The sequence below is a fragment of the Dermacentor variabilis genome, chromosome 9, assembly GCF_050947875.1.
Source record: "Dermacentor variabilis isolate Ectoservices chromosome 9, ASM5094787v1, whole genome shotgun sequence".
NCBI classification, from domain to species: domain Eukaryota; kingdom Metazoa; phylum Arthropoda; class Arachnida; order Ixodida; family Ixodidae; genus Dermacentor; species Dermacentor variabilis.
The window spans coordinates 141,992,860-142,004,526 of record NC_134576.1 but is presented as its reverse complement, the minus strand read 5'-3'; the positions used below and the strand labels follow the sequence as shown (position 1 = coordinate 142,004,526).

The 11,667-nt window shown below is 48.4% G+C and overlaps 1 protein-coding gene across 3 annotated transcripts in view; it reads left to right on the top strand.

The window, feature by feature from the left end:
• LOC142557708 (ABC transporter G family member 23-like) overlaps positions 1–11,667 on the top strand; it is a 76,017-nt gene that overhangs the window by 46,247 nt on the left and 18,103 nt on the right. For 2 of the 3 annotated variants that reach the window (XM_075669751.1, XM_075669750.1), the window contains exon 2: positions 10,816–11,045. In XM_075669751.1, the coding sequence (XP_075525866.1) occupies positions 10,816–11,045 (230 nt within the window). Of the gene's footprint in view, positions 1–10,296; positions 11,046–11,667 lie in introns of those variants that run through there. The other variant, XM_075669749.1, reaches the window with a different exon arrangement.

The following is an 11,667-nucleotide window of genomic DNA, read 5'->3' as shown; positions in this document are numbered from 1 at the left end:
GGCATTTCGCGCGCTCGTGTCATTAGCGGTGCCTGTGCCGTTACTTTTTGTTCTAAACCAAATGATGTCGTGAAGCCCGAGTATTCGGGCCATGGGACTGCGATGAGAGCCAACGGCGGTGCCTTACCTGAGGCTTTGTTCCTTTTCTGCAAATGCTGTCCGGTTGCCTCTTGTGTACGTGCGCTGCGTTTATCCCTGCATCTTTCTTAACTGTTCAATTGACCCGGCGCAAGAACAACTAATCTCAAGGTTTTCTCGCGTATGCAGGGATTATCTGATGCACGTGGAAAGGCAATGCGCCGCTTATTCATTCCCGTCGTCTGATTGCCGCCCGCTGCGTGTTTATCATGAAAAGGTCAGCGGCGCTATCCTAACGATTGTCATGCCTATTCCGGCATGGTTTCGCACATCGACATACCCCAATCAGAGACTTCACGTGGTAATGAAAATTAGCCCTAAACGTGATGGTTTGTCGTGATGACACTGGCACACAGATTTCGTTTAATGTTTCTGTACGATTAATCACTGCGGACGACTGTGTAACCCGACAGTCCTCTCGGTCCAATAAGGCTTGCGGTGTCGGCGGATTTGTGTCAGAGGATCACGAGTACGCGAGCCACATGCGGCCGTACACGTGGCCCTATTTAAGCATCATTATGCACATTTAGGTGCCTAAAATGAAGTCCTCCACCTCTAAATATGCCATGGTCCAAGTGCAGCAATCAGCTTCCTTTGTCCGTTGTATGCTATGCACTACTTCAAAAAGGAATAAAAAAGACGTTCAGAGCATTATGTGCACGAGCTCCTCCACTGTAGCGCTCGCACAAAGCACAGGGTATTTATTTTTTTTATTCGGCTTGTCAGGATTGTGGGAGAGCACTCGCTTAATATTTCTAGCTTTACTAGAAAGCTTTATTCGCGCTAAATCAACACTCAAATGCCCAGTTTAGCAACACTAACGCTTTCACGCAATGTTCAGTCGATGCTGATTGGATGTGTTCAGGTATTCTAGACTTCAGACCGGTCCCACTGAAAAATCGCAATGTGGGTCGAGCTCAATGAGCGAAAGTTATCGTGACTATAGGGTGTGGGCTCGAAAAAGGTCGGAGGGACATGCCGGTGTGACCCTCGGTAATGAGTCACTCGTCATGGTAATGACAAGTGACTTGTCGAACCTATGGCACCGAGATAGGCATTTAGCTTTCCTTGACTTTAGCGATAGCAAGCCCTGTTTGTGGGGGTTGTTTTGATAAGGGCAAAATGGGGTCGAGTTAAGATTGTAGTAAATATTCTATGAAGGCGATTTCGATTGCTTTGATCTATCGCCCCCAGCGATGAAGCACGAACCATCGCGCAGGGGCACTTGGCCTACAGCATCTTGCCATGATTCAACTGCGGCGTCAGACGCGTGCGCCGGAATGTGTGGTAAAGCAGAGGGTTCTTTCAACGCAAAAGCGTTGAGGATCCCGTTAAGGAGCCCACCAAAATTGCTCATACCTTGTCTTTCATTCTTTACAAAGATATTCCTCGGAATTTTGAAGGGCAGCCCACAAACAAATGTAATGAAAAAAAAAAAAAGAAAGCACCGACAGCGCATGTCCTTTGTTAGCTCTTCTCAGACTGAAACATTAAAAGTGCGAAACAATAACAGGAAATCGACCCACGCAAGAGGTCGCTTTTCGCCTCCGTGCATAGCGTTCGCAGCCGGTCCGGTAAACGTTACAGCTGCATTTGCAGTTGCCGGGAAGCGTGAAAAGCAGTAAGAGGTCTTTGAACGCTGTCGCGTTCCACTCCCAAAGGCGAAGCCTAAGCGCCCTCCTAATGTCTTTTCATATTTTCTTTTTCGATGAATGGCTCAATTTAAAACGCTGGGTGGACAGTGGCGGTACCATTTTTTTCAACCTTCACCGCACTCAATGTGATTTTAATTAAAGCTATGCTTGTTATTCTAATGCACATAGACGCCGTACTGTGAATGCGTTCTTATCGTACATTGGAAACGTACCTGAATACGTTTCTCAAGAACTTATCTGTTTAGTTGGAACTTGCTAGAGGACAATTTTGCTTTGTTGTCAGAGAAACGAAGAGGTTAACCTCCCTACCTCTCGTTAGGGAGGTTAACCAAGGACGTTCCCGGTCGGCTACCCTACACTAGGGGAGGGGAAAAAGGGAAGAACAGATAACGAGAGAAAACAAAAATTCAGTCAGTCGCAGAGCGGTCAAAAGCGTTCATACAGTCCAGTGTCCTTCAAGAAACGCAGAAGGGCTTTTGTGACCTTTTTCATGAAAGAACACATAGGCCATGATCAGAAAATGGCAACTACAAAGACCCAAATATGACTGTGAATAAAGTTAATCACATTTTCCAATAAACAAAGAACCAACCTTCTCGAATCACAATCGATGATTAAACAGCTGTCGAAGTTCACCTCATAGTCGTATATAGAATAATTAAGGTTCCGCTCAATGTATTCATCTCCATCTGTACCGCATGCTTCCGTTGACATTACGGTGCGTCAGTAGATGAGTTGTAAATACCGCGTGGTCGGAAGCCCTGCACGACTATCCTACAAAGAAAAGCTCTTGTCGGCAGGCTCCGTTCTGCATTTATTAAGATATATACATGTGTAGATGCAAATGTTGGGATCTATGTCAAGCGAAGCTTTATAGATTCCAACATTTTTTTTTTCCGTCTGTCTCATGCACTGTGCAGGTGCTAGAGACCGACGTTCACTGAGACGTCGTGACAGAGGCATTCGTCGCGCCAGCGCTGTGATAAGCCTGGTATCTGCTGCTGTATACGCTGCGAAGCGCCATGTCGCCTCCGCGTGCACTATAACATGCGAGGAGCTCGAGTGCAACGCTAGACCTTGCTGTCGCTTTCAATGCTTCGCCTTCGCGCGATACTTCCGAACGTTTAATTATTACGCAGAACAGAGGTGCGCTTACTCGCTTTACTTTGTTCGTCAGCATAGTGTTTCTATAAAGCCCGGTTTGCTGGGTACTAGCTGCAGCTGCAGCAAAGAAACATTCGCTTTAAACTGGAAGGTCACTGCTCCGCCCGCACCCCTGCCCTCGACGTGGCATCGAGGGTCTCGTGGAAGGTTGTGATGAGCGCGGGGAGAGTTCTTTATTGAAAACAAGTGAGGAGCTACTTTATTTTGAATGACAGCTGCGACAGTAAATTTTGGGAAAGAGTGGCTCCCCGGGAAAGAAATTAAAGGAAACAGTTCCTGGAGCAAGACTGTTGCGCAGCCGACCTGCGTACGTTTCGTCCTCCTCACTAGATGATTTTGTGATTCCGTTGCACTGCGGCGTTCCGTTTAAGCTACAGCTTATTTTCTGCAGACTTTATCTGAAGCAAGGTGCTCTTGAGGGGACGGAATGGAAGTGCCGGCACAAAGGCGCTGGTCAGCGTCACGTAGTTGGAATCGGGCTGAGCTCACTTCTAAGAAAACTCGCAAAATGGGTTCCGTCAGAGACCAAGCAATGCCGCACGTGGCGTTCCTTCCATCTACCTTTGAACTTGCATCTCTACGCGTGACCTCCAAAGCAGGCAGGACCAAGTAACGTACTGGGCAAAATGCAAAGCCAGAAGGATAGGGCAGAGGAATGAGGATAGGGCAGAGCGCGGACTGCCAACTTCTGCTGCAAGAATAAAGTCATGATCCCATGCGCCACTTGGAAGTGCGAAAAACCAAATGATCATTCTGCCACTATACTCTAACTCGATATGCTCACTTTTCCTTAATTTATGAAAAAGTGGATAGGACAGGGGTAAATTCATGACACGCCTACAAGAAGTCAACGGCGATTTATCGGTAAATGCGAGAGAAATGCGTAAGCATGACGTCACACTTAAGTTGAGGTCCCGGATCCACAATTTAAGCCGCGCGTGTGTATGTGCGACAAACCAGTCGGACATCATTGTTTTTGTTTTTGAAAAAGTAATCCAGGTTTGCGATGCGGACTTGGTGGGTAATCATATCAAGACAAATTAAAAAATTAAAACACGCTACAGTTCAACTAATTGCAATTCTATCATCAAGCCGAACTATCATCGCCGACAGCGTCATAAACCGCGGTCACCCCCGAAGTCAATGGCATCGCAAAAAAAGGAAGCGCATCGCAACCAAACAGCGCAAGACTGTGACACCTCAGACGTGCCGGCAGCGTGAACATACGCAGGAAATGTAGCACTTTATCAGGCAGTGTTCTACCGGGGGACAAATTTTGTAACGATTCGTTCAATTCGTTGACCCATGTCTTGCACAAAATAGTTGGAAGTTACTGCCTGTATCTTCCGTTTAATTCGTGTTCGTTCTTTCTCTTTTCCTTTTTGTATCACCGTTGAAGTTGTGTTCACGTGACGCACCGAACCACTGATTTAGTCCACCAACTACGTGCCCTACAGCGACAGAATCGAGCCACGCTTTACGCATAATACCGTCACCGACAACCAGCTCGGGCCACCTCATCCACTGCGGGAATCGGTGATTGACTGCATTAGCTTGACCGCTGTTATTTTAATGACGTCAGCCTGAGACAATAAACCTCTAAAGAACCAGCTATCCTGCAATTATATACTAAAGCGAACAAAAACTAAAGGCTTTGAAAAAGATAACAATGTAATAAGACATCGAGTAATTCAAGCACATGTACCATGCTAGGTTAACAGGAGGATAGCGCGAAGCAGCTGCCTGTCACATGTATGAAAGTAACATTACGCGCAGTGCAGATTGTGAATGCAATACGTGCAGTCGGTACCTGGCAAAAACTAAAACGAACCTTTTACACGGTGCGAAATAAGTGCACATGTTACTACAGTTCATACATACACGTCAATAATGGCGCACTCATCAGGAGGAACTATGAGGATGCAGGTGACCTTCGATTGACGCTATTCACCCTATGTGCTCCGAAAGCAAGAAGACAGCGAAAGCGCAACATTGCCGGGCAGTTGCTCACAAACTTGACAAAAGAAGAAAGACATCAGTGGCGACCAAACGAGAGAGGAGTTGGCCCCGGGGGAGAATCGGGGCGGAAGTGCGGTTTGCGTCGTCAGGTCGCGAAAGCGGCTTATTATTATTATTGCCTCTGTGACGTCACAGCTCGGCGAAACCAGAGCGTTTGCCTGAGGTCACCACTGAAGCGCGGAGGGTGTACGAGGGGGGAGGAGGATGGTTACAGAAAGCAGCGAGAGAGGACTGCGAAGAAGCCGTGAACAAGAGAGTACTTCTTTTTTTCATGCTTTTTCTCAGCTGCGAGGACTGGCCACCTGACCGGTTTTTCCCTCGCAAAACTCTCCTCTCTCGCACCATCTAGCCGCCGCAGTGGGTCCATCACTTCCTCGATAGAGCAGTGCACTGCCACAGCACCAGCGGAGAGCGTGCAAGAAGGCCTTCGCTACATCTAGTTTGGAAGAAAAGGCAACCGAACGCTGTAGCGCAAAGGCACTGCGCCTGCCATGCGTGGCGGGAAGATAAAGAAATAAAAGGAAAGAGAACTTCGTTGGCGGTCTGACGCACAGCAGTTACGCGTTCACTGTGTTTCGAGGCAGTTTCTGCAGAATCCGCTGTAATTCGTTCCTTCAGAAAAGCGAAGGAAGCTTCCGCACCTGAGTCAATGCAGAAGTCTGCACTCGTATTGCCATGTTATTCCTATTAGGCGGGTTCCTTTGGTCGCAATCTCCTGATGCGCGATTCTTTCCTTATTTCGATTCTTATCTAGCAATACTGTTCACAGACTTATCTAATTGCAGTGGCGTTTTTCAGCGTAAATATCAAACAGCCAGTACAACGTCTTAATGGTCATTGTGCTCGTCGTGAGTATAATTTAGTGAAGTGGCGATCGACCGTGGGATCCCGCGTGTTTGCTGCGACACATATTTTCGGTTTGGCATATTTTCCATCGTTTTTTTGCATATACATACGCACATAAGTAAAGACGTGCTAGTATGATCCAAACGTGCCACTATGTCGTGTTGTATCGGAGTAGCTATCTAGTAGTCGCAAATATCCAGGCCAGCAGATCACTGGGGCTAGGCAGTGCGAATTGGAAGGACGTAGATTTCTTCGCAAACTTGGTTCTCAAGAACAACTAATTCTCCAGGAACTGAATGTATTGCGTGGATACGAATGTATTGATATTGCGATTTGTACAATTCTCACGAAAAAACGCGCACAGCATCATAGGACAATTGCTGTATTTTGCACTTTTCCTGTAATCCCACTAATTTCGTAAGCACTGTGCAAATCACATGAATACTTACCGGATCGCACAGTTTTCAATCGTAACGAATACATGGTATGGTCTTTCCTGAAAAAAGTAAGATACATTAGTTTGTTCTGGATGAACTCACGGAGACAAGCGAGTCAGAAGCCGGCTGGCCCAACGCGTTCTCATATACATAATCCAGAGGACCAAATTCCTTCCCAACAAACCGAATGGGTCGGATTCATGCAGACGCTTATTCTGTGAGCACTGTGCACATAGTTCATGGTTCGCGTGCTTGTATGTATGCCCATCGCCATCTCATGTGCTCTTCTTCGCCTAGAGTTTGCAAAACACGTCAGTTTCGTTTTTTTTTTTGCTTTTTTTGTTTTTGAAAACTGAATTCGCACCTGTCGAACAGTATTCACATCAGACGAACGTAATGGCATTGGTACTTATGATTACTGAAAACATTTTAATAAAGCACACCTGCTGCACAAGACATGTGCTTCAGAAAGTCGTCGTTGTCTAATTGGCAACAGATCGTCGTCAATGCAATTTTTTTTGTGTGTGCGCATCTGTTTAGGAGTTTGTACATTTAGCGATCGATATGAGCTCCAGTATCCACATCGGCAGGCTTCTCGTTCTTCTTTTTTTTTCAAGAATGTATTTATTCCATTGACAATAAGTACTACGGAATATCAAATGCCTGCCTCGAATAGTAAGAACACCGTTTGGTTTTTCATTGAACATTATTCGTACGTTTGTTCCAAGTGAAAATCGTGTCTTCATATTAATGCCCAGCGGTAGTCGTTGCCATCCTGCTCCTTGCTTTCTTTTTTCTTTCATTTGTATACATGTTTCCAATTCGAGCGAGTTCGCAGCGACGTTTATATTGCAAATATTGGGATTGCACACGGAAAGAGAGAAGGGACAAATGTAGGCATTGAACGATAATGAAGAAGGCTGTGTGACGACACCTTAGGGGTGATAAACCGAGCATAATTCTGAGGCGACGGCATATTTCATTTTCAGCAGTATGAATGATACGCAGATAGCGCAAAAGGCGGCTGCCGCTTTGTTCAGATTCTGTTCGAGAAACAAGGATTTCGCCCTTATAAGCTTGGGAGAGAAGGCGAAGGCAGGAATAAACGGACGATGTCTGCAATAGTAAGTAATAATAATAATATTTGGGGTTTTACGTGCCAAAACCACTTTCTGATTATGAGGCACGCCGTAGTGGAGGACTCCGGAAATTTAGACCACCTGGGGCTCTTTAACGTGCTCCTAAATCTAAGCACACGGGTGTTTTCGCATTTCGCCCTCATCGAAATGCGGCCGCCGTGGCCGGGATTCGATCCCGCGACCTCGTGCTCAGCAGCCCAACACCATAGCCACTGAGCAACCACGGCGGGTATGCAATAGTGAGTGGAACCTTCTTCCTTCGAGTCGGAAGCACGACGCCAATCCACTATCCAACTTGCGAGAGCGCTTGCTCGCGCGTTGTAGCTCATAGTGAGCGCTCTAGTACGTTGTTTTTATTGCGATGGCAATTGTATGGACACTCCAGGCGCATTTCTGTCGTCGCCGTGAGGTTCCGTATAAAGTCCAAGGGCGACAAAATCGTCGCAGTCTGCTGTATGTGCGAGTGAAAGCGTGCGAGGGCTCAACCTCGCGTGTGGCAGCGAGGAAGGCGGGCAGTGAGCGCGCCCTCTGCTGTCGCGCGCGAGGCACGGGTGTGAGGCGAGGGAAGGAGGGAGGGGAGGCATTTTCCGGCGGCTGCTGCTTCCGACGCGGCCGGGCGGGCCACGACATCGACATGCGACATCGACTACGACATCGCAATGTGCGCTGTTGTGCCTTCGACGTTTCGTTCGCGCTGAAGCGAGAGACTCACGAAGGTCGATTCGATCGCTGCAGCTGCCGCGATTCTTCACTCCAGCATCTTGACAGCGAGTTTCCGCGCTCATCGAGCGAGATGTGTTCATGTTTACCTGTGCGCACGTGACACCGGGCTTGTTAATTTAGTTAAAACACGTTGGCGGGATAGTTGGTTTGAATCTGATAGAATGTGTAAGCGCGACTGAACGAGGACGTAGAAAGAAACATAGTAGCGCTATCACTGCGTATATTTCTTTCTACGTCCTCGTTCACTCGCGCTTACACACTACATCATCGTTAATTTGTAAGCGAATGTTTACAAGTTTATAAGGCCGATAAAAATGGTATCCTTAGTTCGTATATATATCTACTAGTTTGCTGTCTCAATCGGTGCATTGACATTCGGGCGAAACTGCTGCGAGTTCTTTTTTTTTAAACACTGCGGAAAACACGGTCTATAAACTTTTTGTCGGTTTCCGGCTACAAAGGGACGTCGACCTCACGGTGTACAGGAGAGGTGAACAAAACGAAACTACCTTTCGAAACATGTCGTGCACTCATAATACACTCGACCACAAAAGCGATGTTAAAGGCGGCGCTAAATCGACCTTCGAGGGCACTTTTATGAAAGAAATTGACCATGCGTGTCTGATAACACAGCCTGCATTCCTGGACAGATGAAAGCTGAACGAAAAAAAATTATCATCGTGATCCCTATGAATGAAGATAATGCTTGAGGTAGGTGGCATAAGTTTACGTTTTCATGGGCAATCGCCATGGTTGCTCCATGTTTATAGAGTTGTGCTGCTGCACACAAGGTCTCGTTTACGATTCACAGCAGCGCCGGCCTCATTGCGATGAAAACAGAAAGCGCTCGGGCACCGAGCATTGTGGGCATTTTAAGGAAACCCGAGTGGTCAAAAGTAATGCGGAGCCATTCACTATGGCCTCTCTGATAGCGTCTGTATTGCTTTGCGACGTTAAACACCGCTAGATCAGTCGGCTTACTGCGCATATCTGTTCCTACACATACGATATACGTGCGTGTACCCTATAACGACGAGCGCGCGCAATTAAACGAAATGAAGTTATATGTAGCAAGAGATGGTGTTGCCATTTCACCTGGAATGTGAAATCATGTGGTTCCTTCTGTAGTTTCACAGGTGTGCTTTTAGCACCGGTACCACTGGCAGTATATAATTAGTCTGTATGGTTGTTTCACATAAGCAGTCGCAATTTTGCCAGAGGCTGGTGTGCTGCGCGTTTGAAAATGTTCCATGTAGACTTCTGTTAACCACCTGCGTGAAATGCAAGAAACTAGCAGTATACGTTTACTGTTTTACCGTAGAGAACGTGTCATCGCGAAAAGAAAAAGAAATGTCCGTTAATGAAAAGCAGGTTCCTCTCTGCCAGTATGTAAATGCCCACTTGCTACTTTGCAGGGAGAAAATCATTCGAGAAAAGTCATATTTTGCAGCCGTATTGGCAATCTAGTTAAATAACCCAATGCCATTTCATCTATGTGGGCAGCTAGGTTTTGTTGCTATTTGTTTTGGTAAATGTTTGTTTTCTCCACTTTGTATATTGAGCCAATTATCACAACGTGAACTAGCGGATTGCTCAAGGCGGCAGAGACTCATGAATGCATTTATTTGACCCCCCCCCCCTTTCCCGCCCACTTGACGTCAGAAGTGCCATTACTTTTTTAATCAGCTAGGAACCCTCAGTCATCGGTTTCGCCACGGGAAAGTAAAAAAAAAACATCTTCGCTTTTACGCTGCGTCACTTACCATCCTGCGTTCCACACAATATCTGCGCTTGCGCGGCTGTGGCTCCTCAGGCCGCGGTGCATCGCCAGTCTAAACGCTCGGTGGCGATGTACTCGCGCACACTCTCCCTTGAGGCACGTGTGCTGCTTATATGCCTCAAACGTCCATATGACATCCTACCGTCTGCGCTCAAAACGAAGCGACACTCGCACGACTTCCAAGACCGCTACCGCGCGGAGTCTCACCTCTTTCAGAACCCGTCGCCGCTGCTGCTACCGCTGTCAGCTGAATTTTCGAAATCCGGCTCGCGCTCACGCGAAACGTCGCTTTCGCATAAAAAGAGAGCGAAGGCTGCAAAAAAAAAAAAAAAGAACGAGCTAAATAAAACGATTGCGTCAGCTCGTGAAACACCGCAACGTCGCACGAGCGCGACGACGACGCGCCGCTGAACATCGCCGCCGAACGACAACGTGTGCCGCTCGCGGTCTCGGCCAAGTGCACGCTCTTCTTTCGACGGCAACAGCCAGCTGTTATAACGGCGCGCTGCGAGACCCGCAACGGAATGTAGCCTAGTGGCGCGGCGAGGGAGGGGGGCGAGGACGACGCCGCAAGAGGCACCCGCGTTTTCGAGGTGCGGAGAGAGGAGGTCCCCCTCGCGGGTCCCGTATAGCGGCGGCGGACCCCTCGGCGGGGCTTCTGGGTCATTAGTTCAGTGGCGAGCCGGGCCTGGCCTAGCATGCACTCGGGCGGTCGGCTGCAACGCGGCTACCACCACCACCGCTCGGACCGGCCTGCCGTCAAGGGACGCGCCGCCGCGTACACGTCGTCTTCTGCCGCGTCCAGCCGCCACGCTCTAGATGCGCCTTCCAGGATCCTGCCCGAGGCCCGGATACGGAATGCCCACTGTGGAACCAACAACGGCTACGATGCCGCTTCTGTGCTACCTTCGCAGTTCCCGACGACGGCACCCGGAGCAGCGGGACCGCTCGTCAACGGCAAGGCACTCGCGGCTGCCATGCCGGTGCTGTCCGCGGCCCCCAACGGCAAGCCGGTGTTCGCCACGTCTCCCCCGCCGTCGAGGCTGGTCGTCGACGTTCGCGGACTGCGCGTCTCCTACGGTCGCGGCAAGAGCGCCGTCGAGACACTCAGGGGCATCGACCTCAGTCTGCCCGAGGGCAAGATGTGAGTACGGCTGTTCTGTTCTCTCTCTTTTTTTTCGCTAACGGAGGAGCGTGTTTTTATAGGAAGTATGAAGCCGCGGCGTGAAAGCGCACAGTGATTCACATCGCGTTGCGTAATACAAAGTTGAAGCGAAGTTATTGAAACCACTTGTACGACCGCAGCACGCACGCACTTCCTGTGAGCAGCCAGTTGGCCGCTGCCAACGACCGCACATGTCTTGTGATGCACCGAAAGCGAAGATTTTAGGATGACCTATTTGGATCCGAGTGGTAGCTCTCCCCAGCCGAACTAGTGCTTAATCAGTGCGTATATATAGGTTTCCCTTCAAGGATCTGCACCGGTTCCTCGCTCTACTATCGCTCCCCTACTCGCTCTCGGTTCTATAACACTCGTCTTGACTCCTGACACAGCACGCTTTAGCTGCCATTGTGTCGCAAATAAAGCACTCGCACACACTTTCAATCCACCGGTTATATGAGCATCTCTGTATGAGCGCAGCCGCGAGCCACAACGTTATAACAATGTGACTCACTATGGTATATCACATAGTATATCATCTTAGCAGCAAGATGCTAACTCGTTTGGGGACATTTAGCGTGAATAGCATCTCACATGAAAGTTT